We start from the raw sequence: 24,627 nt of genomic DNA on the forward strand, positions 1-24,627 counted from the left end.
TAAAAACAGAACTTGTCACTGCAAAACATCAATATCCTGAACCTTTAACTTGCAGTATTAAGCACTATCAAAAGGTCTCCAGTCAACATATGAGGCTGTGATGGCAAAGCTTAGCACAGCAGATACTTTTTAATCTGTGTGAACACACCGATAAACATGTAAATCTGCTGAAATGTTCCATGTCCCAGGGAAGCCATTTCTAAACTATTATATAGGCTCAAGTGCCACCTGCTGGTAAAACTATTTAACTGTCAAATATACTTTTAGGAAGAGGAGCTGGCTAATTTACAAAGAGCACTATGTGGTCCAGAGCAAATTATTTTTAAAAGAGAATATTATGCTCTTCATTTTTCTGGTTCACTTAAGAGCTCTAAATGCTGAGTTTAACTGAAACAATTTAATCAATGGCCTATAACGAGTTCACGAGTTGATTCATACCGTTATTACCATGGTACCAGCTGCATTAGTAGGAACCCCGCTGACTGATTATATTTGTAACTGACGATGTTTAGTGTCTAGAAAAGGAGATGTATTTAAAATTTTAAGGACAACCCACAGTAGTCCCTAAAGGACTGGAGTAACAGAGTGTTAATATGGATGAGAGATGGACCAGACTCCAGAGGTTCAGTGAACACATTTAGTTCCAGTAAAGAGCCCAAAAGCATGCATGTTTTATCTGAGCCACCTCTGTCTTCAAAGCTGGTGCTGGATTCTGCAAACACGGATTACTGGGCTTACCGCTTTACTACTGGACACAGTCCAGTTGAAGTCAATATGTCACTTATTGTCATGTTTAGGCAAGTGTTTAGTGTTTGCAGGATTGGCTTCTTATCTTGGAAATGCTGTGAGAAGAGCTCCCTTTATTGGATTTTAGCACTTCAACGTATAAATGTAATGAACTCAGATTCTCTTGTTTGATTTTGTCATTGGAACTAGGAGACCAGAGGAAATCTGAACCATCCAGAACCTTAAAGTGATTTGATTTTAAAACCAGATGAAGGTTCACATAAGGATTGGTCAACCATACTAGGACCAACTTTCCCCAGTGATGAAGACTGCACATCACACAATGCATATATACATCATCCAGCGGGCAACCAGTATGTGTCAGAGTGTGTGCTCTGATAGAATGTCAAGACCTGCTTACATCAAAGAAAGTCCCTGCATGTTCCAGGATGAGCTGGCTGGAATCAGGCTTGTTTTTGCAGTAGGTGACATATATCTGAAATTTATCTGCCTGTAAAAACAAACATCAAGGGAAAAGCAAGATAAGCTACTGCTCTGCTCCCACAATCACCCATTAAGACTGAGCAGAATAAATACATGCAGTAAACCAGTTTCTCTTACTGTAATGAGAGTATTGCAGGTTAAATAGAACAATTAAAGGCAAACTGTGTTCTTCCAGTTGAGGAATATGAGGTGCACCAAATATTAAACATGTATGCTTTTCTTTAACAAATCTATAGGTAACATCAGAGATAAGGCTCGGGCAAACGTTTTCAGCTTTATTCTGGGGTACTGAATAAGTATTAGACTCTGCACAGACCAATCCCCTACAGAAGATGGGCCATTTAACAACAGCTTGTTGGTAAAACATGAACAATGTCTGAAAATATTTACTCCTGCCTTGAAGCAATTGTTACAGAGTTAAGGGCTAGATTTTGTCACAAGGACACAGTCCACCACTGTGGTGCCACAGAAACATCTCAGGGAAGGAATTATGGCTTAGGGGTTCGTTACACAAACATCTACTCTAGATACCTGAGTGCTGAATGGGGCCACAATGCCCTTCCTACTTCCCCTTTGTTCCCAGGGGAGGTAGTAATTTATTGGTGGCCTATATCATTTGTCACCCAAGCTGGCTCAGCTGTGTTGGCCAACGAGTGCGAGCAAGCTGGGAAAGCAAGGGCAGGGGAGGGAGTCAAGGCTCTAGTTTCCTCTGCTGCAGGGAAGGAGCAGACAGGGAGACAGCGTAGAGCTGTGTTCCCTTTACTTTTTTGTGCGGATGTGCACTCCAAGTCACAATGTAGCTCTAAGTGTCCTCTACACATCACTAGGAAAGTATCATTTGCACCAATCTCTAGCTTGCTTCTGTTTGGGTTTGAGGAGGTAATAAATGGTGAAGCTGGAAGCCTCATTACCCAGGTGACAAAGCAGTGTCCCACGTCTTCAGGCAGTTGTTCATATTTCTCTAGTTCTTTCAGGAAAATGCTGAAAATGTGAGAGAGAGCTAGAGTTAGTTACTCTGTGTAGCTGAATATCCGCACCATGCTATGATTATTCTTAAAAGTATCTTCATTACAAAGTTAATCAAATGTGTTTTATGGTCTGACCATTGAAAAAGGGTGTTACCACCAATGGATGCTTTTTTCTTTGTACACAACTACTCCATCTGAAACATTTGCTCCGTGGCTCAACAACAGATAAAAAGATGATAATCCTTAGCACTGGGATAGCGCTGTAGAGGCTATGAAGTGCTGTGCAGGCAAGAACTAATTAATCTTCACAGCAATCTTGTCAGGGAGATAATACTTAGAGTGGGGCAGGAAACAGTTTTCCCATCTGTGAAAATTTCAAAAACATTCTATTGCCCATGAAAAGTTTCAATTTCAATGAATTGGCATTTTCTGTCAAAAACACCTTTTGTTGAAAAATTTCCAGCTACCTCTAGTATCATCATCCCTATTTTACATATAGGAAAATAAGGCAGAAAAATTAAGTGATTTACCCAACTCTACACAGTGTGTCAGTAGCAGGGCAAGGATAGTAGCTCAGAAGTTTACGGCTTCTGATCCTGAATTCAATCCATTACACCACAATCCCTCTATAGTATTCCAGGCTAAATTAGGCCATGTTAACAATTTAAAAAACTGAGGGTGAGTCTCAAGTTATCAGCCAGGACCTTGGGACTAAACTCAAGCCCTAGGTCAGCAATACAAGGGATGTTCATCCTCTGCTGAAAGATGGAAAATTTCACGTCACTCAAGTTACTCCTCTGGCTTTGGAGAATGCCATGTCCAATGCTTGGCTGCAGTGAGGGTCACTGAACAGAATGAACAGGAGGGTGTGAAAACAGTTGTATGTGCTGTGCACTATTGTGTTCTACAATAGCAAATCCTATCGGATCTCCTGGATATAAACATCAATCGCTGCAAAACAAACATAACAGCTGGAAGTGACACCACAATGGGAGAAAGGAGAATTGGGGTTAAGGCTAGACAACCTCGTTGCTCAAGTAAGTAGCAAATGGGGTGGAGGGAGATCTCCAGTAAGAAGTTTGGGCATTTTAAGTGGTCTAGTAGTTTATATATCCACAAGGTATGGGACATTTTTCATGTAATACAAATAGTTTGAAGCTACCATTCTGGTTCATTTTAAAGCTGACTGCACGTTCTGTGAGTGATATGGTCTCTGTTGGTCCATATCTATTTATGTACTGGTTTAAGATGTCACAAGTTCCACTTTATCTGACTGAGGAGCAGATAATTCCTTAGGACTGCAAAGTGTTGTTTTGATGTGTTTGCTTCTAAGATTGCCTCACTTTTTGATGTATAATTTGAAGACTCTTTATTTGAATTGGAATTATGGGATTCAGTGTCCTTTGGGTGTTGTGTATATAACTCCTATTGCATGCACATATACATTAAGAGAAGAACAAGTCTGAATGCAAATCTCTTTAACATAAAGGGTATAGTCCCAACCTAATGTAGGGGAAGCTACAGGTTTGCTGTAAGTATAGGTGGCTGTAGGACTGGCTATTTCTTAGGGCATGTTTTCACTAGCAATGTTAAAGCGCTGCCAATGCTATAAAAAAACACCCCCATGAAGGAAGTAGCTCCCAGCTCTGGGAGTGCGGCTTCCAGCGCTGGTACGCTGTCTACGCTTCCGCTTTACAGCGCTGAAACTTGCAGCACTCAGGGGTGTGTTTTTTCACACCCCCGAGTGAGAAAATTGCAGCGCTGTAAAGTGGCAGTGTAGACAAGGCCCTAATCTTCCATTGACCATTCCTTCTGTTTCCAGACTTTTCCAAGAGGTGATATGTTTGACAGGCAACATTCCAGGCTTCTATTTAAATGGATGACTTTACTGACTTCATCTCAGTACAGTAAACTGACTGGATTTATAGATCAAGCAGTCTGTTGCTCCCATCCAACTTGGCTAGATCAGGTCCTTGAATCAGACAGGGTTTGATTCTGTACCCATGACATCAATGGAAAGTTCCCATTGACTTCACTGATTTAGGATCAGCCTGTTGATGCTCTGTTTGACCCATGTAATATGAGACGATCTTTATCAGGCTGGATAAATTCGGAGTGAGTGATTAAATCTGGCAGACCTTCAGTGGGTTTCAGGTGGGCGAAGAGTACAAGAGAGTCTCAGACTTTTAACAATAAATTAATCTAATTATTCTGAGGTGATGACAATGATTGTTTTGCTTCCCAAAACCAGCTGGATAGAGTTCTATTTCTCTAATTTTGTTTAACTTCATTTGGTAACAAGGTCTCATTGATTTACATCAATCATTTCATAATCTGAGATCTGTGTTGCGTGGCTAGTATGGAACCAGGGATCTGGGCTTTTAACTTCTAAATAGGGAAAATGTTATGATGATACAGTTTATATGCTCTGCAACTAGGCCCCATTTTTCCCATCTCTAAAATTGAGGAAATACTACTACATTACTTCTTGGTGCCTGGTTTTTCCCAAGATGGGGATAATGATGTGAAGCTTAATTCATTAATATTGGTAGAGGGCTCGGAGATACTTAGATGGAAAGAGCTTATAAGACTGCTGTCATAAACAGATGTGGAACAATAACTGGAGAAGGGTTGTTAGGGTTGGCTGTGTCCTTCTGCTTAGCCTGTTCTAATTCCATGGCCTGCCGGTGGGCCTCCCTCTGAAGCTCTATATCTCTTCTGTGGGCCGCCTCTTTGTCTTCTTGTTCTCTTTTGTGGGCCGCCTCTTCCTTGGCCATTTCTGCCTTAATTAGTTCTACCCATCTCCTATGTTCATTGTCTTTCTCTATGACTTCTAGCTTTGCCCGTTCCTGCTTAATGTGCTTCCTTTCGGGCTGCGAAATGCACCTGCCACCTTCCAAAGACTTGTAGATGGTCTCCCAGCAGGATTGGGAGAATATGCAGTTGCCTACGTCCATGATGTGGCCATTTTTTCTGATTCATGGCCCGAACACCTAGAACACCTGGAAAAAGTCTTTGAGCGCATCAGGCAGGCAGGACTAACGGTTAAGGCCAAAAAGTGTCAAACAGGCCAAAACAGAGTGCTTTACCTGGGACACCAGGTGGGTTGAGGAACCATAAACCCCCTACAGGCCAAGGTGGATGCTATCCAAAAGTGGCCTGTCCCAAGGTCAAAAAAACAGGTCCAATCCTTCTTAGGCTTGGCCGGGTATTACAGGCGATTTGTACCACACTACAGTCAAATCGCTGCCCCACTAACAGACCTGACCAAAAAGACCCAGCCAAATGCAGTTAAGTGGACTGATGAGTGTCAGAAGGCCTTTACCCAACTTAAGGTGACGCTCATGTCTGACCCTGTGCTAAGGGCCCCAGACTTTGTCAAGCCATTCCTAGTAACCACGGACGCATCTGAACATGGTGTGGGAGCAGTTTTAATGCAGGAAGGACCAGATCACAACTTCCATCCTGTCGTGTTTCTCAGTAAGAAACTGTCTGAGAGGGAAAGCCACTGGTCCATCAGTGAAAAGGAATGCTACGCCATTGTGTACACCCTGGAAAAGTTACGCCCATACGTTTGGGGACGGCGTTTCCAGCTACAAACCAACCATGCTGTGCTAAAGTGGCTTCATACTGCCAAGGGGAACAACAAAAAACTGCTTCGATGGAGTTTAGCTCTCCAAGATTTTGATTTTGAAATTCAACACATTTCAGGAGCTTCTAACAAAGTAGCTGATGCACTCTCCTGTGAAAGTTTCCCAGAATCAATTGGTTAAGAGTTGTCCTTGCAATGTAGAAAGTCTTGTAGTTTACATACTTAGTAGTATATGTAAAGGTGCATGTGTTGTATTAATCTGTTTATTCTAAAGTTCTAGGAAGAAATCACCGCCAGTGTGGTTCCCCACTGTCTGCGATTTGGGGGGGCATGTCATAAACAGATAGTTAAGGGTTTTTCTTTGTTCTTTCTGGGGTCTGAGAAGGACCAGACATGCTCTCCAATCTTTCTGAAAAAGTCTCTTCTATTCAATACTGTAAGTACTAGATAGCAGGCGGATTAGGCATTTGTTTGTTTTCTTTATTCAAATGTGTATTTTGCTGGAAGGATTTTAATTCTGTTTGCTGTAACTTGTATACTTAGGCTGGGATGGGGAAGCCCTCTGGTCTAGGTGAAGCTGGAAGACCCTGTAACATTTTCCATCTTGATTTTACAGAGATAATTTTTACTTTTTTCTTTCTTTAATTAAAAGCTTCTCTTTTAAGAACCTGATTGATTTTTTTATTCTTGTGTGAGACCCCAGGGGACGGGGTCTGGACTCACCAGGGATTGGTGGGGGGGAAAGGAGAGAAGGGGGAAGGAAAGGTTAATTTCTCTCTGTGTTAAGATCACTGTCTCTCTCTCAGGGAGAGTCTGGGAGGGGGAGCGAAGGGGGGGGAGGTGAATTTCCTCTCTGTTTTAAGATTCAAGGAGTTTGAATCATAGTGATCTCCCAGTGTAACCAAGGAGAGGGGAATGGTTTATCTCCCTTTGTTTTGAGACCCAGGGGATTTGGGTCATGGGTTCCCCAGGAAAGGTTTTGGGGAACAGAGAGTGTACCCAAACACTATATTTTGGGTTGGTGGCAGCGTGATAAGATCTAAGATAGGAATTAAGCTTAGAAGGGAATAAGCAGGTCCCCACTTTCTGGATGCTAAAGTTCAAAGTGGGAAAGAGACGCCTGACAACTGCAAAGCATTATTATTATATTATTATAGAAAGAGCTGTTTTATCCGGCACTTCACTGACCGAAAATATCTATAAACCAGCCCTTCTGATCTTCATTGAAGTGCCGGTTTGTAGTCCGGTTGGCGCGAGGCCGGCAGGGAGTTGAGGCGTGAGAGGGGGTGTGGAGTGTGGACTCTGGGAGGGAGTTTGGGTTAGGGAGGGGGTGCAAGGTGCCGGATCCGGGAGGCGCACACCTCAGGTGGCTCCCCACAAGCGGTGACCTGTCCTGGCTGCTCCTAGGTGGAGGCACAGCAGGTGGCTCTGCATGCTGCCGCTGACCCACCCCCACCCCGAACTCTAGCAATGCGGCTCCCATTGGCTGGGAACTATGGTCAATGGGAGCTGTGGTGGCAGCGCCTGCAGGTGGAGGCAGTGCGTAAAGCCACCTGCTGCACCTCCGCCTAGGAGCAGCTGGGACAGGTCGCCGCTTGCAGGGCGCCACCAGAGGTGAGCACCCCCCAGATCCGGCACCCTGCACCCGCTCCCATGCCCCAACCTGCTGCCCTGCACCATCTCCCACACCCAAACTCCCTCCCAGAGCCTGCGCCCTGCACCCCCTTCTGGACACAACCCTCTCCCTCTTAGTTAACTGGCATTTTTCACTTACCAGCCCCCCATTGCCCCAACATGCTGGATAAAACAGTTTTTATTGTATTACTAGTCTGCCTTGCATGTCTTTAATCAGCTATAAGCAAAGTTTGAATAAAGTTTTAATTATTTTTACAAAGAAGTAAACAAGGAAACAGTCAATATTCCCCAGATTTGGATCAATAACTGCATGCCTTTCTACAAATACTACTGTACCAGTTCTCAGCACACATTATATATATGTACAGAATGATTTGGGGATTTTTGTTTTGGTTTGTTTTGTAATCAGTGAACCTTCTTGAACACATTAGGAAAACCTACTTGTTATGGAAGTCATAAATCTCCTGAATGTTGCCAAAGATGATATGTTCTTTATTAAGAATCCCAGGGGGTATCTCCTCCACTCCACTTGTCATTTCCCAAAGGTAGGTCTGAAAGACACAAGAAATTCTTAGCACCAAGAAGTGCAAAGCAAAAGAACAGAGCTTCCTGTTTTCTTGCCAAAGGCACAGACTGACAAGAGAAATGTGCACTTGGAGATTAAACACATAATCTGAAAAGAAATAAAATGGAAATGCTCCAATGACATGAAAAATGTCTCAAGAAATTTAAAGTGCAGACATAGAGAAGAATGTCTGAGGGGGAAGTGAAATCATGTCGACAAAACCAGATCTCACTGTCTCTCTGAATGCCCACTGCTCATGCCCAAATAGAACTACAGACAGAAAACAGCTCAAAGGTAAGATGAGTTCACAACTTCAAGAGCAAAGCATTTATCATTCTATGCATAAAGCCACATTCTAGATGTAGGAACTTGAATGCTAACCTCCTTCTGTAAGGTTTACCTTGTTTACTATCCTCAGTATCACAGAGCTAATCAGAGGAAACCCTTAAATAGAGTTTGGCAAACTATTTACAACAAAGTATTTACCAGTGTGATGCAGACCCTTTTTCTGTTCACAAATAATGCAGGCACAGATTTCAATTTTTAATGAAATGTTATACATAAATTATTTAAGGAATGTTTTAAACAAACACATTTCAGTCTCTGGATTAATTCATGAAGTATTTGCTATTTATAATTACCTAGTTATGCCGTGTGATTGGTCACCATAGACTCATAGACTTGGCAGGGGTGGGCAAACTTTTTGGGCCGAGGGCAGGGGAAATTGTATGCAGGGCTGGAGCAGGGTGTTGGGGTGCGGGAGGGAGTGTAGGAAGTGGGAGGGGGTGCGGTCAGGGCTGGCTCCAGGGTTTTTGCTGCCCCAAGCGGCAGAAAAAAAAAAAGCTGCGATCGCAATTGGTGGCAGCTCCACCTCACCGTTTTCTACTTTGATGGCACTTCGGCGGCAGGTCCTTCCCTCTGAGAGGGACCAAGGGACCCGCCGCCGAATTGCTGCCGAAAAGCCCGACATGCCACCCCTTCCCTTTGGCTGCCCCAAGCATCTGCTTGCTGAGCTGGTGCCTGGAGCCGGCCCTGGGTGCGGTGAGCAGGAAGGGGTCAGGGCAAGGGATTGGGGCAGAAGAGGGGTGCGGAGTGCAGGAGAGGGCTCATGGCAGGGGGTTGGGTGCACAGGGGCGCAGGGTGCAGCAGGGAGCTCAGGGCAGGGAGTTGGGGTGCAGGAGGGGTGCGGCATGTATGAGGGGGCTCAGGGCAGGGAGCTGGGGTGCAGGAGGGGTGCAAGGTGCAGGCAGGGGGCTTAGGGCAGAGTGTTGGGGGGTAGGGTTCAGGAGGGGTTCGGGCTCCGGCCCGCTGCCGCTTACCTAAAGAGGCTCTGGGGTGGCAGTGGCACGCACCAGGGCCAGGGCAGGATCCCTGCATGCTTGCCCTGGCCCTGGCCCCATGCCAGAGCTGCCTGGGGCGGGGGAAAGTGGGGCAATATTATAGTGTTCTATAGTATTAGAACTTTTTTTATGGAAGGGGTCCCTGAAATTGCTTTACCCCAGGCCCCCTGAATCCTCTGGGCGGCCCTGCCCCGCGCCGCTCTAGCAAGTGCTGTGGCCCCTGGGGGAGGGGAGGCTGAGGGCTCTGTGTGCGCTGCCCTTGCTGTGCTCCAGGTACCTCCCCCGAAGCTCTCATTGGCAGCAGTTACCTGTTCCCAGCCAAAGGGAGCTGTGGGGGGCGGTGCCTGGAGGCACGGGCAATGCATGGAGCCCTCTGCTCCCCCCACCCGAGGGCTGCAGGGACATGGTGCCGGTCACTTCTGAGAGCGGCCTGGGGGCCACGGCGGGCAATCCCGAAGGCTGGATCCAAAGCCCTGAGGGGCCGAATCCAGCCCACTGGCTGTAGTTTGCTCATCCCTGCTTTAAAGTCAGAAGGGGCCATCATGATCATCTAGTGAGTCTGACCTCCTGCACATTGCAGGCCACAGAAGCTAACCTGCCCACTTCTGTAATAGACCCATAACCTCGGGCTGAGCTACTGAAGTCCTCAAATCGTGATTTAAAGACTTCAAGTTACAGAGAATCCACCATTTACACTAGTTTAAACCTGCAAGTGACCAGAGCCCCAAAGTCACACGTAAGTGTTTCTACTCTTTGAATGGATGAATGAAGCTTTTAGAAATAGAGGAGCGCTCAGACTGTCACTTGGGGTGCAAATGTTTACACATAGGTATATTCATAAGAGTATTTGCAACACTTTCTCTTTTTGGCAATGTAAAAAAAATAGCTCATTCTACTTCCACAACTTCCATCCATTGGTACTGACTCTGTGGGTGCTTTGGGGCTGGAGCACCCATAGAAAAAAAAATAGTGGGTGCTCAGCACCCACTGGCAGCCCCCTGGATCACATTCTATCCCTCCCTCTCAGCGCCTCCCGCCTGCTGGCGGGCCCTGCCGATCAGCTCCTCCCCCACCCTCCCAGCGCCTCCCATCCACCGGTGATCAGCTGTTCAGTGGTGTGCAGGAGGTGCTGGGGGAGTGGGGGAGGACTGCGGTCAGGAAGAGCAGGGGAGGGGACGGAATGAGGCCAGCCACGGAGGGGTATTGGGGGAAGGGGTGGAGTGGGGACGGGGCCTGGGGTGGAGTGGGGGTGGGAAGACGCGAGGCGGAGGCTTGGGGAAAGGGGTGGAGTGGGGATGAGGCCTGTGGCTGAATGAGGGTCAAGCATCCCCCAGGAACTGAGGAAGTTGGTGCCTGTACTCCCACCAGTGGAACCTGATTGTCTGCACTCTCCAGCCCTGCTTCTTTATCTTCCCAGAATCAATTGGTTAAGAGTTGTCCTTGCAATGTAGAAAGTCTTGTAGTTTACATACTTAGTAGTATATGTAAAGGTGCATGTGTTGTATTAATCTGTTTATTCTAAAGTTCTAGGAAGAAATCACCGCCAGTGTGGTTCCCCACTGTCTGCGATTTGGGGGGGCATGGCATAAACTGCAGGGGGCCAGGGAAGCTGAATTGAAGGTAACCTCCTACCTGCCTTAGCACTCTCTCACAGCTTCCTTCCAGGTGCCAGTCAATGTCTGACACTCAAGCTTTATTGTACAGCCTAGAACAGCACAAATATATGCAAGGATGCTGTGTCATTACTTAGAATACTATGATCTTACAGGGAAAAGAACTTACCTCTAAACATTCATGTAAGTCTCTGACATAAGCTTTTTCAGTCTGAAGCAGTTCAGCCATAATGAATCTGGAAGGAGGAAAGTCCTTCAGTCAGTTTGTACATAACACACATTTATGGCTTTACTAAAGAGAAAAACTCTCTTGTATATTTGTCATAAATCAGTGCACTTCCACTCTAATTTTCACCTAACTGGTATTACCTCGGCTCTATGGGAATACAAATAATAATGATAATCATACCTTCCAAACATATGAATAAAATACCACTTATTTCTATTCATTTGGGACCAGTCTTACATATAGTATATGAGCTAAGAGGTGAAAACATCTAATAGTTCCACATTTTAAATAATAAAAACCAATTACAATGTGTTTCTTCAATCCTTTGGTCTTATCTATGGTCCTGAAGTCCTTAGTCATGTGACTCCCACCAATTGTACTGGAGTTTTGCATATGTAAGGACTTTGAAATTGGCCCACACCACCTACATTTGTAGAAGTATCCACTATTTATGGGCCACCTTGTGTCACCCTTACTCATGTTGAGTAGTAGCGTGATTTCAGTAGGACTATTTGTGGAGTAAACTACTCAGTGTCAGGTTGACACCGTCTAGCCCTTTAGTTGGCTCAGTTATTAGGTGCCCAACTTGAAGCAAGAAGATGTTGATTTTCTGAGGTTCTGAGCAACCACTTCTCCAGCTGAAGTCAGTCAGAGCTTGGGATGCTCAACACCTCTGAAAAAAGTAGGCCCTAGGTTTCTCAAGTTGTGCACCCAAAATTTTGAAAATTTGGGCCTATATTTTGTAAAACCACAAATATATCATTCCTTCAAACCCAAACAACTTCTTATACAGTCCCTCCATCACACTTAATATTTGATAACTGATTAAACTAAGAACCTTAACACAGATGAATTAAGCCAAAATGTATGCTCTGAAATTACAGCTTTTCCCTATTTTAGCCTGGCCTATTAAACTTTTATAGTTCTGAGATTTTTAAACCTATCTCAACCTAGGAATTTTAAACACTATGAGTAAAATCCTGGCCCCACTGAAGTCAATGTCACAACCCCTCTTGATTTCAATGGGATCAGGATTTCACCCCCATCTGATCATAAAAGGTTAATTGGGAAACAGTGTTTGATTGCACATACACATATTATTTTAACTTTCTTTTCTCCCTTTTATTCACACAGAAAGACCCTAGTGATAATGAATCTCTCAATTATTATAACCAGCATGTACTAATCTACTTCTCTGACTCACTCCTTAACCTCTCTGGAAATAATTAATCACAAAGAAATTCAAACTAAATCTTTTGAAATCACTCCAACCTACAGTCACAATTTCTATTCATGCTCATATAGACATATCTCCACGGCCCCACACTGGCTGGAATTATGGAGTTGTTAATATTGGTTGTGACCATGGGAAAGGGTCATTTCATGTGCGGTGTTATTGCAGTGTGCGTTTTGGCACATACTCTTTCTTTCTGGCTGATTTCCTTTTTTCTTCATTAACCTCGTGATTTGCATCTCGCAGCTTCACCTCTCGGTCTGAAAGACTCGCTGGAATGATGTCCAGTTCCAGGTCCTTGTTATCCTATAAACAGAAACAAGACAGATTTTAAATTGGGTCTAATCCCAGTGCTATGCAATAGCCAGCACATTCACAAGACTAAGTAGATAAAAAGGAATAACTATAGGACAAAACTGCCAAAGATAAAATGAAGCAAATTCAGAGATAAACAGAAGAATTAAGGAGACAAAGCGAGAGAGACATCAACAGCACCCTTTACTTATGCTTCACCTAGATAGAATATTTTAAAAATTGAATGACTACATATTAATAAGGTCTTTACTATTATGTCTGTCTAGGAACAAAAGTGGAGACAAAGAACGTAGGCCATGGCTACACTTGCAGATGTAGAGCACTTTGAGTTAAACCAGCCTTCATAGAGTGCAGTACGGAAAGCGCTGCAATCTGTCCACACCGACAGCTGCAAGCGCACTGGCATGGCCACATTTGTGGCACTTGCAGCGACATTGGGAGTGGTGCATTATGGGCAGCTATCCCAGCATGCAAGTAGCTGCAATGTGCTTTTCAAATCGGGGGGAGGTGGAGTGTGACAGGGAGTATGTTGTGTGTATATGGGGGGAGAGAGTGGGTTTTGGGAGGCTGAGAGCATGTCAGCATGGTGTCTTCTAAGTTCAGACAGCAGTCCACACTAATGGTTGCTTTGTCTCGGAGCAGATAAGCATGCTGGATGTCAGAAACAGAGCTTTGAAAGGGCATATCCGCATTCCTGCAGTGATTCTGAAAGAGTGGCCACTTGATTTAAGGGGATTATGGGACATTTTTGGAGCTCAGTCAAGGTACAGTAATGCAACACTCCGTTCACACTGACGTCTGGGTGTTGTAGCCAAGGTGCATCAAATGTTATTCCACTCACCAAGGTGGAGTACCAGGAGTGCTCTAGCTGTGGAGTCAGAGCGTTCTATGTGCCTTGCCAGTGTGGATGGGTAGTGAGCTAGGGTGCACAGGGCTGCTTTAATGCACTGTAACTCGCAAGTGTAGCCAAGCCCTAAATCTGCTTACCTTACACCTAACAGGCTAAATTAGTTCAGTAGTACTTTACTCCACAAATAGTGCAATAATTGGAAGTGAGGTATTATTCAGTGTAAAGATATTTAATCTCTTGCCTAAGATTAGATCAATTTGTTTTAAAGGGACTATTCACCTGAGTCAGGAGAACAGAATCTGATCCTCAATCTAAGTCAATAGATATTTATCCTACAACGTGTTCAGAAAGAAAGGCCTCTTACTAGTTCAATACCTGCTTTCAATTATCTTCTGTCCCTGGCATTTCAATCTGGACAATGATTAGCAAGTGTGCGTAAAACAGAAGCCTTAAACGTGCCTTTAAATTATGGGTTTGCTGGTGATGACTCTGTGTGTCCTTTGCTTCTTTATGATGTAAAATGAATGCCTGAAAGGTTTTTAAAGGTTTTTACCTCCACCACAAAATGCCAGAAATGTGACATTTTTGTTTTACTGGACATCTCTCTAGGAGAACCCAGAGAGGTGATGGGGAGCTCTCAGACCTTAGCTGTAAGGGCTGGAATGTGGAAATCAAGACCAGGGGCTTGGAACAGGAGTTGTGATTTATGATAAAATTAACTTGGATTGTTTTACCTGATTGATCTATTACCCACTCCTCCCCAGTATCCATATAATCTCCCTGTATTATTGGCGCAAGCATTTGCGTAGAAGGCTCTTCCTCCCTCCTTCTCATCTATGTCTCTGTTGCTATTGACCACCGATGAGTAGCTTTTTCTCTGTAGGTAGAGCTGTTTCTGGACTGGTCGGTATAATATCAGAGAAGGACATTGACTTACAGTACCTCTGTATTGATTCCAAGGGCTTTTTCCAGTGAGTAGCGGTATTTCCCCATCCTCAGAGAGAAGTCTCGATAGCGTTTGTCAACAGTGGTGACCCATTTCCTAATTTCAGCAGCATGTATATGTCCTTTTTCTATAAAGCTGTCAGCCAGCTGTATGAGAAGCTTCACTTTCTCCTTGGTTTGCTGCCCAAAACATGGTCCGTGGTTATGACAGGTTTATTATTATTTCCTTTGATTTTAAGTCACACAGCAGCCAGATGCAGTTCACAATCTTACACATACTAAAATAAAGACTATTTCATAATATGTACAGTTCAGAAGCTTTAAACTCCCGTCTGTCCTGCAGCAAGGCAATGCCATTTTTACAAGGAAGACTCAGTGTTAATCAACGGAATTTACCTTGCAGGGTGAGATATCCCCTGCATGAAATATGGAAGGTTAAAGTTCCACAACTGTACTCACAAATGCATAAAGGAAAAATATGATGAAAGGCTGACAGACCTTTTCTTTCTTAACCTATTACTTCTTGTTTTGATGCCATAAATCCCAGCGAAATATCAAATCATAGTTTGTAATGGCTGTGATTTTGGACAGTGGATAACATTTCAAGTTTCCCATCATAATATATACACAATCATTCTGAATCCATATTTAGGTGACTCTTTTAAACATTTTGCCATCAGTACTTCAAAACATCAGCTGGGGAGGTGGGCTTGAGTCATTGATTTCTGCTTTAGATTTGAATCTGAATGAAATTTCTGGCATGTTTGTGTTAGATGTTGATGGATGTTTGGCTGTGTGTGTGTGTTCCCTGTGTGTGCTGCCTCGGCCCTGCACAGACAGGGAACAGCACAGCAGACTGGCACAGCAGGCTTTGAGCAAACCACCCAAAGACCACAAGATCCGTTAAGGGACAAAGGCACTCAGCCAGATTTATTGTTGACAAAGCACAGTACTAGTATCCCACGGACTCTGCTGGACCACTAATACATGTATGCCCGTAACAATGGACACAGCTTAGTCAGTGGTGGGACTTTCCACTGCTCCCTAAGCTTGCCAAAGATACTCCCTCTGAGATACATCTTTATACGCCGATACAAACAAGTTAGTACTGCCCCTTTGACATAGTTAGTTACTGTCCCCTGACGTCGCTAGTTATCACCCACCATTTTGTATATGTTGGTTCAATTAAAATATTTCTATTATGTACTGTCATCCTGCCCTTATCTTTTAGGGGGGATTCAGTGTGTTCCCGTTATCCTTGGGGAATATTTTTGTACCACCCTTTATATCAGGACGTGTTTGCATAAGCACTATGTGAATAGCACTTCTTAGGAATGTGTATTTCTTCAATATTAGCCCTGTTCTTGCCAAATTCTGTGAGCAGGCCCTGTCTCATGCCAGGCCTCCAATACAAGGGCTTATGTCTCCTACTAGTTTGAATATGGTTTGATCAATTATAGAGGTCGCAGAGTCCTACCCAAGTACTGGATCCAGATGTAAAGCAATGCTCTAGTTCTAATCAGACTAAAAACTAAAAAGGGCCCGAGATATAAAATCAATACCCAGACTTCCAACTTCTTCAAGTTCTATTCTAGTCAGGGTCTTATACTGCACCAATCACCATGGGATCTGGTGTTTATGGATGTTTGAGATCTAAGCTTTTGGCTCAGTACATTATAGACAAATGGAACAATAATTACATTTAGAGCTGGATTTTAAGTCTGGATTCCAAATTCCCCCCCAGAAACTGAAGGTGTCTGTCTGTGTGGAAAACTGCTTATAAAAGCAAACATCTAAAGTATACAAATCAAACTGAGTTGAATCTATGACTAAAACATTAATCTTAAAAAACAGAGTGAGAGTCAATCACATCTCCAAAGTACATCTGCCTTCTGTCCTGAAGAATACTGAATGGCCTGTTTTTCAAAGGTGAAGAGCATCTGCAGCTCTCTCTGAAATCAAAAGAGCTTCAGATGCTTGGCACCTTGGAAAATCTAGCCATGAATGTACAAATGTATGTTTCACTCCACAAAACTTTCAGGACATTTCAAACTTAAAGGCAGTTCTAGAAGTTTCACTAGCAAAATACATGAATCAGAGAGTCTGTGGCCACCTCAGTAGCACTAGAAAATTAATTGAGGCAGGAGTAGCTGTGAAGATTACAAATTGTTTCATTAAATTCAATTTCACCCTGTGAGAAGGGCATGTAATTCACAAAACTATCAGTGCCTTTGTTCCTGCATCTTCACCTTGGACAAGAAAATATTGTGGTTGGAAAATGGCTCATTGACATCTTCTTATGAAAGTGACAATGGTCTGGGAAAGGCATACATTTTCCAGTTGCTTAACGCACTGAAAACTTCTGAGAGCTGTTGCTTTAGAAGAACCCTGCCTTATACCCACTTCTCTCTTTTGTCATTAATCCCCATTTTCACAAACAACATATTCACAAACTTTTATAAGAAAAAGAAGGGAAGGAGGATGAACATGAAGTCTGTGATAGAAACCCACACAAACATAGACATTCATACGAAGAATTAAGGAATATCAATTTCTATACACAGTGGATTAAGGCTGCATAACACTGAGACTGGTGCCCTGCTGCTGTCAGGCTTAGCAATTTAGATCGTTATCTGTGACTGTTAATAGCCTTGTGGATTCAGTGTATTTTCTGTTTCTAAATTAACCCTGGTTTGGATTAGTTTGCCTGAAGCAGTTCCAACTCCATCATCAATCTATGACAACCCCAGATTACAGAGAAATGCTCTATAGAAATTAATAGATTCTTGCTAATGAAGCTCAGGATACAACAGAACTAATCCCGGGAATTTACAAACCCATTCATTAGTACTTCAGTGGGATCAATGGAGCACTTCTAATGAATAGGATGGTTATAAATAGTCAGTCCAAAGAGAATCAATTAAACAAATTGCAACAGTAATTACAGGAGGAACATCTATCGAGGCTGAGGTGACCTCAGCTATGTTAGGCTAAATTAACTATTCAATTTATTTTTTACAAAGTTGTTTGTGGCAGGAGTTTCACTATGTCTAAGTTAGAAAGTTGATACCTGTGAATTATTCCTTGTACAAGTCAGCTTGCCCTGCTTAAGAGCAGAGCAAAACTACCCATCTCTAAAAAAGACACATAAAAATCCCCTTTTTGTGCTTATGACTAGTTAAAAATGTTGTGTCACAGTTCTCAAAAGAAAAAGTTTCCTCCTGGGCCAAGAATGTCAACTGCAGATTCCAGAACCCAGAGAATATTTATTGCACAGTTCTAAGCCCCTGAAAAAGGAAGTGTGAAATAGGAACCATAACCAGAGGCTCATGAAAGGCAGATGCCATAATTAGAATGTTGTTACTGTTTACCTTGGCGGGTACTCTGAATTCCCCATATTCTTTCAGGAGTTCCTGAGTTTCTTCTGCTGATTCCCCAGTGGAATTGTGAGTAGAGAGGTAATATTCGCCTGTTTCTTGGATCCAGTCTAAGGCCTGGGAATGGCAAAAGCAACCAAAGAAAATTAAAAAAGAGGTCTGTGTATTTCAAGAATTAATCCTTTTATGAAAACTCTTACAAACAAAGGATCTCGGTTCCAGTGGGACCTTGTGCTTTGTGTATTAAAACACACTCTAAGGACACATCAAGAGAACCCATCAGTTAACGCAGATGGCCAGATTTAGAGGGGATATGTAAAGTGGCATAAGTTGCCTGTGAGTGAGTTAAGGGATTTTAACTGAGAGTAACTTACATGTGGAGGAAAAGATTCTCTGGTTCAGCCACACTATGTTCAGCGGCTAAACACAACCCAGGGATCCCCCTTACAAAGGTTGAATCTTGAGGGGGCCAAAACACCTGGGTTTCCAGCTGCTTTGTACTGGCAGGATGGCACAGTGCAGCTGGAGTGGGGCCAGAAAGGAGGCTTATACTAGGAAAACCAACTAACAGAAGAATGAGCGAGAGTCCTCCCCACCCCAACTTTTACACCTATTAACCTGCATTTTCTTATATTGTTCAGCCTCCTCGCATGGAAGTTGCACAAATGTAAGGCCTGATTCTCCATTGCCTTGCCCCTTGTTTAGTGATTTACACCTGTGCAAAGGGGGAGAGAACGGATGAGAGGAAGGAATGTCCAGTGGTTAGGGCTTTAACCTGGGATTTGGGAGACCAGGGTTTAATTCCCTACTTTGCCACAGAATTCCTGTATGGCCTTGGCCAAGTCACTTAGGTATGGCTACACTGACATTAGACACTCTCGGCTGGCTCATGCCAGCTGGCTCAGGCTAATGGGCTGTTTGGTTGCAATGTAGATGTTTGGGTTCGGACTGGAGCCCAGGCTCTAGGACCCTGCTAGGTGGGAGGGTCCCAGAGCTCCAGCTGCAGCCTGAACCAGAACATCTACACTGCAATTAAACAACTCCTTAGCCTGCGTCTGGCTAACCAGAATCAGCAGGCACAGGCCAGCCACAGTTGTCTAACTGTAGTGTAACACACCCTACGTCTCTCTGTGCCTTAGGTGCTTATCTGTAGATCAGGGGTGACAGTACTTCCTTACCTCACTGGGGGTTGTAAGAATAACAAAATTTTAAAAAACATATTGTGTGTGGTACCCAGATACTAAGGAAATGGATGTCATATAAATGCAGAAGATAGACAAATAGCCTGATCAGAATTCTCTTGTCATTCACACAGTAAGCACTTTGCACTACTATACATAACTACAGAAGGCCAACCACTCCCAGTCACTATTCAAGTCCAAATTAATGCAGTTAAGTTTGCAGATGAATTGTAGCTCTGCAGTTTTAATATGAAGTCTGTTTTTGAAATTTTGTTGAAAGATGGCTACTTTAAAATTTGTTATTGAATGTCCAGGGAGATTGAAGTGTTCTCCTACTGGCTTTTGTATGCTCACTACAAAAGCAAATTTCTTTCTCTTGGTATTGACACCTCCTCAACAATTATTGGGAGTGGACCACATCTATCCTGACTGAATTGGCCTTGATATCACTGGTTCACCACTTGTAAGGTAACTCCCTCCTCTTCATGTGTCAGTATATCGATGCCTGTATCTGTAATTTTCACTCAATGCATCTGAAGAAGTGGGTTTTTTACCCACGAAAGCTTATGCCCAAATACATCTTTTAGTCTTTAAGGTGCCACCAGACTCCTCATTGTTCTTATAGATACAATGATATATAAAAACCCCAGACAGGACTGGGTCATTACAGTACCTGTTTGGCACTGCGCTCAAAGACCACGTACTGTTGGCACTGATCTAATCTCCGTTTCTTCAAAGTCCAGAAGTGAAGAACCCGGTTCTCTCTCTGCAGCAGCTCGCTCAGAATGGCTGTGGGGACAAGCAGAATGGCTCTATAAGTGGACGCAGACATAAACCAACAAAACCTGAGCTCATTTCCCCATCACCAGAGTGAACTTGCAGGATTAGAGCCCTTCAGACCATCCTTTTTAAGCAAGTTTAAAAAGGCTGGTGAAAAAAATACAAAATTTGGGGGAATTTTCTTTTCAGCTGAAAAATCAAAATTAGTAAAATTAGTAAAAATTAAACAGTTTCAGCATTACCAAGCATTAGTGACTTTGTGTGGGGGACAGGGAAAATGCCAAAACAGAGTTTCAGATTGAGTTAGATTTAGTGCCAACATAACTTGATGCACACTATTGTTGCAACTTCACTGAATGTTCTATCCTGCTGCTTCACTCAGGGGCCTGGAGTGATAGAGACAGGAGAAGAAAAGATTCACTTCTACTCTATTCTGCCTGTTGGAGGGCTCGAGACTGCCCAGTATCTTGGGCCAAGCAGGGGAAATGACATTTTAGAGGTGTACTTCTGCAGAATTTAGGGAGAAATTAGGTTTAGTCCTCAAGAGAAAATGGTGCCCCTCCTCTGCAGATATAACAAACTGGTGAAGTTCCACTACACAAGGTTTGAAGAGCCTGTGAAGGGGATGGAGACCCCTGAGAACAATGTAGAGCCCTGCACAGTGAACTTTGGTTCCTGTGGATCAGCTACGCATTGATTCACTCACCTTTGCTCCCAACGTAGAGAAGGTGCTATGAGGGCATTATGGAAATGACTGTAGTCTCAATGCCAAAAGCCCTAGAGCAGCTGAAGTAGCTCTGCTGCTGCTTGACGGCCTAAAGAGATATATGTTTTCTCATACCTTGCCATCTTTCCAACCCAGGCTATGCAGACTTGACACTGGGGACTAGAACCCAGGAGCTTCACAACCAAAACACTGGCTTTGACCTCTTGAGCTAACAGAATGATTAAGAACAGCTGTTACATCCCACTTGAGAGGGCTGTAACACACTTAGCCAGTGTGTCACACATACTAATTTAAAAGAAAAGATTTGCTAGCCAGACTCCCCATTAGAAAAAGCTGAAATGTTCATTTTGACATGTTCTAAATGAAATGTTTCAACACTTTTATCCAAAACCATTTTTTGGTTTGAATCTTACTTCCATGTTATTAATTTTATTAAAAGGTAAAAACACCTCAAAAACAAAATGAAATGAAACATTTTGTTCACTTGTAATGAATTTTTTAAATTTTTTCAGTTAGCTGAAAAACTCAAAAACATTTCATTTCAAGTTAATCTAAAATGACTTTCCCCCACTTTTTCGGTTTGGCCGCTGAACTGAAAATCTGATGATATGCACGCTCACATATGGATTACACGCTAGCATAATGTTAGGCATGTGTTTATGTACTTTGCTGAATCGGGGCCTAAACAACTTGGCCCATCATTTTTAATAGATGCAGAAATCACAGAGTGACAAAATACAACCAATTTTTCAAATTCATTAACAATTTAAACTAAATATGAGATTAAATCTGGCACCAATAGAAAAACTAGCATCCATAGAAAGAAAAAAGTGTCTTTTGTAATGATCAGAGGCATTTTTATGCTCTCACTGAATGCAAATAACCCAGGCTTCTGTGCTCTTGTTATTAATCTATATAATGTCTGCATTGCCATTAATCTACTCCTTTCTACAACTTCACAAGTCATTCAATAATAAAAATTTTTGCTAGTTCTGCAGATTCACTTTGGCTAGTCTTTAGCAGCACCTTACATAATTGCTGGGGACAGATTAGTAACTGTTTGATTAAGAGTAGGGGAACAGGAGTGGAAACACAGCCAAAAACTTTGAATACATCATCATGTTGCAACGATGTTCTTTTGACCAAGTGAAAGAGACTAGTGAAGGACAGGACAGTTAGTTAGTGCTTGCTGTGGCAGCATGATTTGGAATACAAAAAATGAATTGACACAACTTGCATTCTAATGACAAGCATAATTTGATTTTGATTTTCTGCTTGTCTTGGCAGAAGAGGCATGTATTGAGATCTTATACTTGATTTACGTCTATTCAGACTTCCATAAGTTTTAAGGCCAGAAGGTATTTATGATCATCCTGTCTGACCTCCTGTATCACACAACTCATGGAACTGCACCCTGTCATTCCCGTAGACTTCATCCAAATGAGAGGAGCCACAGCGCCAGTGTCTTTCTGATGTTCATTTAACATTCATCAGAGTTAGTGTTTTATATGAGACACTCAGTCTAATGGAGAAAGGAACTCCTTCATAAAGATCCCAAGATGTTGTTGTTAAAGTTATTGATAATGGATGTTGTTTCAGTTCTAGTAAATAGTAAGCTTCTGGGCTCCTTTATGACATGTGTAGAAGCCTTAGGGTGATGAGAATCTGACATCTAGGTTTGTGAGAGAAAAAATCTTAATGCTGCTATTGCATCAACGCACTAACCTTTCACTTGCTGCTCAGGCCCCCTGGTATGGCTTGCTACTCCAGGCATGCTGACATTGTTCCTGTGAATGTACTTGAGGAATACTTCAGCGTTCCTTCGTGCTAATGTGCAGGCCTATGGAAACCCCCGCAGAGAAGAGTTACCATTGCAAAAGTAAAAAAAAACAGGAGGAAATTTATTAAATAATGACTTTTTCTCTTGACCTCCAGAAGCAGGTGGTCATACATGAAAGAATTCTGAAGAGCAACATCTGATAGTCACATGTACCACACATCACCCACTAAACTAACAATCTCATGGATGGTGCATTACACAGTATTAACTATACCTGGCTATTTAGAAACAGTGGCTGATTTAATTTCCTGAAGCAAATTAATTATGATAATAAAGTAATTGTGCAAAGATCTGGTACAGAAATCAACTGATAAATTTATGAATGTGATCATATGATAGAGTTGCCTGTGATAACAAGGACTTAACTTGATAACACAGGAGGCCCCTTCCAGTGCTATGTGCCACTTAATGCCTCATGAAATTTGCTCATTGCATACCACAAGTGATCTATATATTTCACTTTTTAAGATTGGCCTGTGTGAGTAGTTTCAAATAAGTATAGTCATTTGTAATGGGTGGTATGCTCCTGGCTAGTTGACATTCAAGCCAACCAGCTCAGTAGCTCATATGGTGTAACACCTGGATGGCGGGCAGAAAGCCCGGAATCAACCCTGGTGCTGCCCTATGGAGGTGAAATCTACTTCATGTATCTCTAATTCATTAGTTACATGGAATTCTAAGCATTGTAAATTTCAAATAAGCACATATGAAATGCCTTGTACTATCGGGTATTTTAAATTTTCATAATAAATAATTTTGCGAACAAATATTACTTAGCCCTTGTATAGCAATTAACATGCTCCAACTATAATGCAAACATTCCCTAATTAATCCTTGCAATGCCTCTCTCAGATAAGTATAACTATCCCCATTATACAGGTGGGAAACTTGCCCAGAGGTTACATAATAAGTCAGTAGGAGAGCTGGATTAGAATTTAGAACCTCCCGCCCTGCAAACGCAAAAACATCACTCTAAACTGCTCTGCCTCCTAGAAAATACATAATAATACTTAATAATCCTGTTCTTCCAAGCTTGAAAGAGTTTCTGAGCAATTATAGAAGTAAGACTGCACCTTGAGAAAAGCCTCCTTCTGTTCCAGATGCTTGCTGATAAGGGGGATGACATGGTCTATCTCAGCTGCTGGTCCAAGCTTATCCCGACCTCCACACCAATCTTCATCTCTTCTGTACTCCTGTTCCAGACTCTCCAGCACACTGCACACCTGAAGAATGGCCCCAAAACACAGCAGCTCAATTACCGGAGTCATAATCGGCAACATAAAGATTCATTAAAAGCTGATTAGCTCACTGTTAGACCAGTCAAAAGTGTTTCACAGATAAGCATTTGGGATCTCAGTCCATGGGAGCAGTGCCATCAAGGAGTGTTGAATATGTGGGTGCAAAGGGCCTCTTCATAGAAGGCCCTATCATCCATTCTTCACACTAGGGATCCCTGCAGTTTGGAGCTGTGGTCTTTAACTCATCCTGATTAAGGAGGAGAAATCCTACTCCCCCTCTAAGAAATAACAGGTGAGAAACCCTGAGGTTTATACTGGGATAGGGTTCCATCTGTCCCAGAAGATCATTCAGGAAATGATCCCTATTCAGGAAAGGTGCTTGACATGTGCTTAATCCCATTGAAGTCAACAAGATTTAGCACAAGCTTGAAATTAAACACATGCTTAAATACTTTCCTGAAACAGAACCTAAATCTGGAATTAATTTTCTTCAGCTGCACATTAGCTCTTGTCTGTGGCCAGTTCTGTAACAGTTGTTTAGAAAAGGTTATAGTTTAAATTGGTGTAACCCCCTAGTGTTGATGCGGTTATACTGGTATAAAGCTTAGCTATAGCTTACTTTGGTAAATTTACCGGAATGAGTCAACTAAACCCCTATAGTTAATCCATATGAAAATGGTGTGCAGAGCAGCCCTTAACAGCAACAGAGCTTTTGCTACTGTGAAAAGACTGCATGCGAATAGTGACATACTGGGATTCTAAGTGCCCTACCACCCATGTGCTAAATCACATTGATGTAAAAAATATGTCCTTCAAACATTCTCCCAAATTTTCAGTGAAGTTGGATTTGACCATGTTCACACATTCTTACGCACTTCCCACTAATATTCATCTGAACAAGGCTAATGTTCAGAGGAAGCTTCTGTTTGTGAGAATGTCTGTGTGCAAATGTGCATGTTGACACAAGA

At 42.8% G+C, this 24,627-nt stretch overlaps 1 protein-coding gene across 6 annotated transcripts in view; it reads right to left on the minus strand.

Annotated features, from left to right (window-relative positions):
• KALRN (kalirin RhoGEF kinase) overlaps window positions 1-24,627 on the minus strand; it is a 798,047-nt gene that overhangs the window by 221,396 nt on the left and 552,024 nt on the right. For all 6 annotated transcript variants that reach the window (XM_030580108.1, XM_030580107.1, XM_030580109.1 and 3 more), the window contains exons 18-27: window positions 23,495-23,644; window positions 22,307-22,421; window positions 19,748-19,863; window positions 17,888-18,010; window positions 14,514-14,696; window positions 12,594-12,712; window positions 11,113-11,179; window positions 7,867-7,976; window positions 2,142-2,211; window positions 1,148-1,237 (exon numbers count right to left, since the gene is read on the minus strand). In XM_030580108.1, the coding sequence (XP_030435968.1) occupies window positions 1,148-1,237; window positions 2,142-2,211; window positions 7,867-7,976; window positions 11,113-11,179; window positions 12,594-12,712; window positions 14,514-14,696; window positions 17,888-18,010; window positions 19,748-19,863; window positions 22,307-22,421; window positions 23,495-23,644 (1,143 nt within the window). The remainder of the gene's footprint in view (window positions 1-1,147; window positions 1,238-2,141; window positions 2,212-7,866; window positions 7,977-11,112; window positions 11,180-12,593; window positions 12,713-14,513; window positions 14,697-17,887; window positions 18,011-19,747; window positions 19,864-22,306; window positions 22,422-23,494; window positions 23,645-24,627) is intronic.

This window comes from Gopherus evgoodei, chromosome 11 (genome assembly GCF_007399415.2).
Source record: "Gopherus evgoodei ecotype Sinaloan lineage chromosome 11, rGopEvg1_v1.p, whole genome shotgun sequence".
NCBI lineage: Eukaryota > Metazoa > Chordata > Testudines > Testudinidae > Gopherus > Gopherus evgoodei.